The sequence below is a fragment of the Etheostoma cragini genome, unplaced genomic scaffold (assembly GCF_013103735.1).
Source record: "Etheostoma cragini isolate CJK2018 unplaced genomic scaffold, CSU_Ecrag_1.0 ScbMSFa_201, whole genome shotgun sequence".
In the NCBI taxonomy this organism is placed as follows: Eukaryota; Metazoa; Chordata; class Actinopteri; order Perciformes; family Percidae; genus Etheostoma; species Etheostoma cragini.
In genome coordinates this window covers 1-2,962 of record NW_023266125.1, presented here as the reverse complement: position 1 = coordinate 2,962, position 2,962 = coordinate 1, and the positions used below count along the sequence as shown (strand labels likewise).

The 2,962-nt window shown below is 48.4% G+C and overlaps 1 protein-coding gene across 1 annotated transcript; it reads left to right on the top strand.

Moving 5' to 3' along the window:
• The first annotated feature begins 171 nt into the window (after nucleotides 1–171).
• Nucleotides 172–2,956, top strand: LOC117940238 (collagen alpha-2(IX) chain-like). Its single transcript, XM_034865583.1, has 4 exons — nucleotides 172–754; nucleotides 1,054–1,149; nucleotides 1,301–1,654; nucleotides 2,703–2,956. The coding sequence occupies exons 1-4, from the start codon at nucleotides 647–649 to the stop codon at nucleotides 2,766–2,768; spliced, it is 624 nt and encodes a 207-aa protein (XP_034721474.1). The 5' UTR covers nucleotides 172–646; the 3' UTR covers nucleotides 2,769–2,956.
• The last annotated feature ends 6 nt before the right edge of the window (nucleotides 2,957–2,962 follow it).

Here is a 2,962-nt window from a genome sequence, read left to right as displayed (position 1 = left end):
GCTCTATACACACTAAAAGTAGTGATTATTTACATGGAGTCTGGTGGAGATATGCTGCTCTATACACGCTAAAAGAAGGTCTGGTGGTGGATTCAATTTTTTAATGAGGAAAAAGTTATATGTTCAATCCGACACACACACACACACACACACACACACACACACACACACACACACACACACAGTTTGTTGTTTTGGTTGATGGGCGTCTGTCAGTAGGAGGGGGGGCGGGAACAAAAGACAAGAAGATGACAGCTGGCTTCCTGTTGACAGGACAAAACAGACAATATCAGAGGGGGACACAGTCAGACCCAGTCAGACCCAGCAGGACCCAGCCAGACCCAGTTAGACCCAACCGGACCCAGCAGGACACAGTCAGGCCCAGCGGGACCCAGCAGGACCCAGCCAGACCCAGTTAGACCCAACCGGACCCAGCAGGACCCAATCAGACCCAGCAGGACCCAGCCAGACCCACTCAGACCCAGTTGGACCCAGCCAGACCCAGTCACACCCAGCAGGACCCAGCCAGACCCAGTCACACCCAGCCAGACCCGGTCAGACCCAGCGGGACCCAGCCAGACCCGGTCAGACCCAGCGGGATCCAGCCAGACCCAGTTGAAGCAGTGCATTCCGTGTTTGGTTCAGGATGTGGATCTTCTTGATGGTGCTCGGCTTGCTGGGTCAGAACCAGGCGTTTCCATGGGAACACAGCAACCTCTGGCCAATCCTGCAACAACAGCTGGACCAGACCACAGTGAGTCCTCTACATGGTCTGGACCAGACCACAGAGAGTCCTCTACATGATCTGGACCAGATCACAGAGAGTCCTCTACATGGTCTGGACCAGACCAATAAATAGGTATTAATCAGTCTGGTTGTGTGTGTGTGTGTCTGTGTGTGTGTGTGTGTATATGTGTGTGTGTGTCTGTGTGTGTGTGTGTCTGTGTGTGTGTGTGTATATGTGTATGTCTGTGTGTGTCTGTGTGTGTGTGTGTGTGTGTGTGTGTCTGTGTGTGTGTGTGTGTGTGTGTGTGTGTGTGTGTGTCTCTGCAGCTTTCTCCTGTTTCTGACCCCGGACAGAAAACATCTTCTTCTTCTTCGTCTTCTTCCTCCTCTTCATCAGAGTCCTCCGAGAGCCAGAGTTCAAAGGTCAGACACCAGCCCCGCCCCTTCCTGTATATGACCCCGCCCCTCCGGTGCATGTTAACCCCGCCCCTCCACGTATGTCGGCCCTACCCACTCCTGTGTGTTAGTCCCGCCCACTCATATATACTAGTGGTATGATTGGTCCATTTCTCAGAATCAACAGCTGAGAGGAGATGACATCACCCCCGGCATCAACAGCCTGTGGGCCAATCAACTGCTTTCACTGCGAGACGGAGACGCCGGGGACCCCGGAGACACCGTGGACGCTGGGGACCCCGGAGACACCGTGGACCCCAGAGACACCGTGGACGCTGGGGACCCCGGAACCACCGTGGACCCCGGAGAGACCGGGGACCCCGGAACCACCGTGGACGCTGGGGACCCCGGAGACACCGTGGACGCTGGGGACCCCGGAACCACCGTGGACCCTGGAGAGACCGGGGACCCCGGAGACACCGGAGACGCCGAGGATGTGTCACTTCCTGTGGGCGGGGCCTTTGTGGAACAGGTAGATGGTTATCTATATTTTTTGTGTTTATTTTTTTCAGCCAGTTTGAAGACATTTTGTCTTGTTGAAGACATGTTGTGTCTGAAGACATGTTGTCTCTAAAGACATGTTGTCTTGTTGAAGACATGTTGTCTCTGAAGACATGTTGTCTCTAAAGACATCTTGTCTCTGAAGACATGTTGTCTCTGAAGACATCTTGTCTCTGAAGACATGTTGTCTCTGAAGACATGTTATCTCTGAAGACATGTTGTCTCTGAAGACATGTTGTCTCTAAAGACATGTTGTCTCTGAAGACATGTTGTCTTGTTGAAGACATGTTGTCTCTGAAGACATGTTGTCTCTGAAGACATCTTGTCTCTGAAGACATGTTGTCTTGTTGAAGACATGTTGTCTCTAAAGACATGTTGTCTTGTTGAAGACATCTTGTCTCTGAAGACATCTTGTCTCTGAAGACATGTTGTCTTGTTGAAGACATCTTGTCTCTGAAGACATCTTGTCTTGTTGAGGACATGTTGTCTCTAAAGACATGTTGTCTTGTTGAAGACATCTTGTCTCTGAAGACATGTTGTCTTGTTGAAGGCATGTTGTCTCTGAAGACATGTTGTCTCTGAAGACATGTTGTCTTGTTGAAGACATGTTGTCTCTGAAGACATGTTGTCTCTAAAGACATGTTGTCTTGTTGAAGACATCTTGTCTCTGAAGACATGTTGTCTTGTTGAAGACATGTTGTCTCTGAAGACATGTTGTCTTGTTGAAGACATGTTGTCTCTGAAGACATGTTGTCTCTAAAGACATGTTGTCTTGTTGAAGACATGTTGTCTCTGAAGACATGTTGTCTCTGAAGACATGTTGTCTCTAAAGACATGTTGTCTTGTTGAAGACATCTTGTCTCTGAAGACATGTTGTCTTGTTGAAGACATGTTGTCTCTGAAGACATGTTGTCTCTGAAGACATCTTGTCTCTGAAGACATGTTGTCTGTGAAGACATGTTGTCTTGTTGAAGACATGTTGTGTCTGAAGACATGTTGTCTGTCTCTCCCCAACACAGGCGCTGTTCCCCTTCGACTCAGAGCAGCACGGTTACTATGGAGACGGGGCGGGGCTTCAGCTGTGACGAGGCCACGCCCCTTCTGCTGTCGACCAATCAGTGACCAGACATTATAACTGATTTATATCTAACGTACTCCGTGTTTCACAAAGCCTCGTTAACATACTACTACCCGCTTATTACTACATAATATACAGGATATACTATATATATAGTATTATATATATATATATATATATATATATATATATATATATATA

Coding starts and splice junctions, on each gene's coding strand:
- LOC117940238 (XM_034865583.1), top strand. CDS start 647: ATGTGGATCTTCTTGATGGTGCTCGGCTTGCTGGGTCAGAACCAGGCG. Junction 1,150..1,300: donor CCGAGAGCCAGAGTTCAAAG/GTCAGACACCAG, acceptor TCCATTTCTCAG/AATCAACAGCTGAGAGGAGA. Junction 1,655..2,702: donor GCGGGGCCTTTGTGGAACAG/GTAGATGGTTAT, acceptor TCCCCAACACAG/GCGCTGTTCCCCTTCGACTC.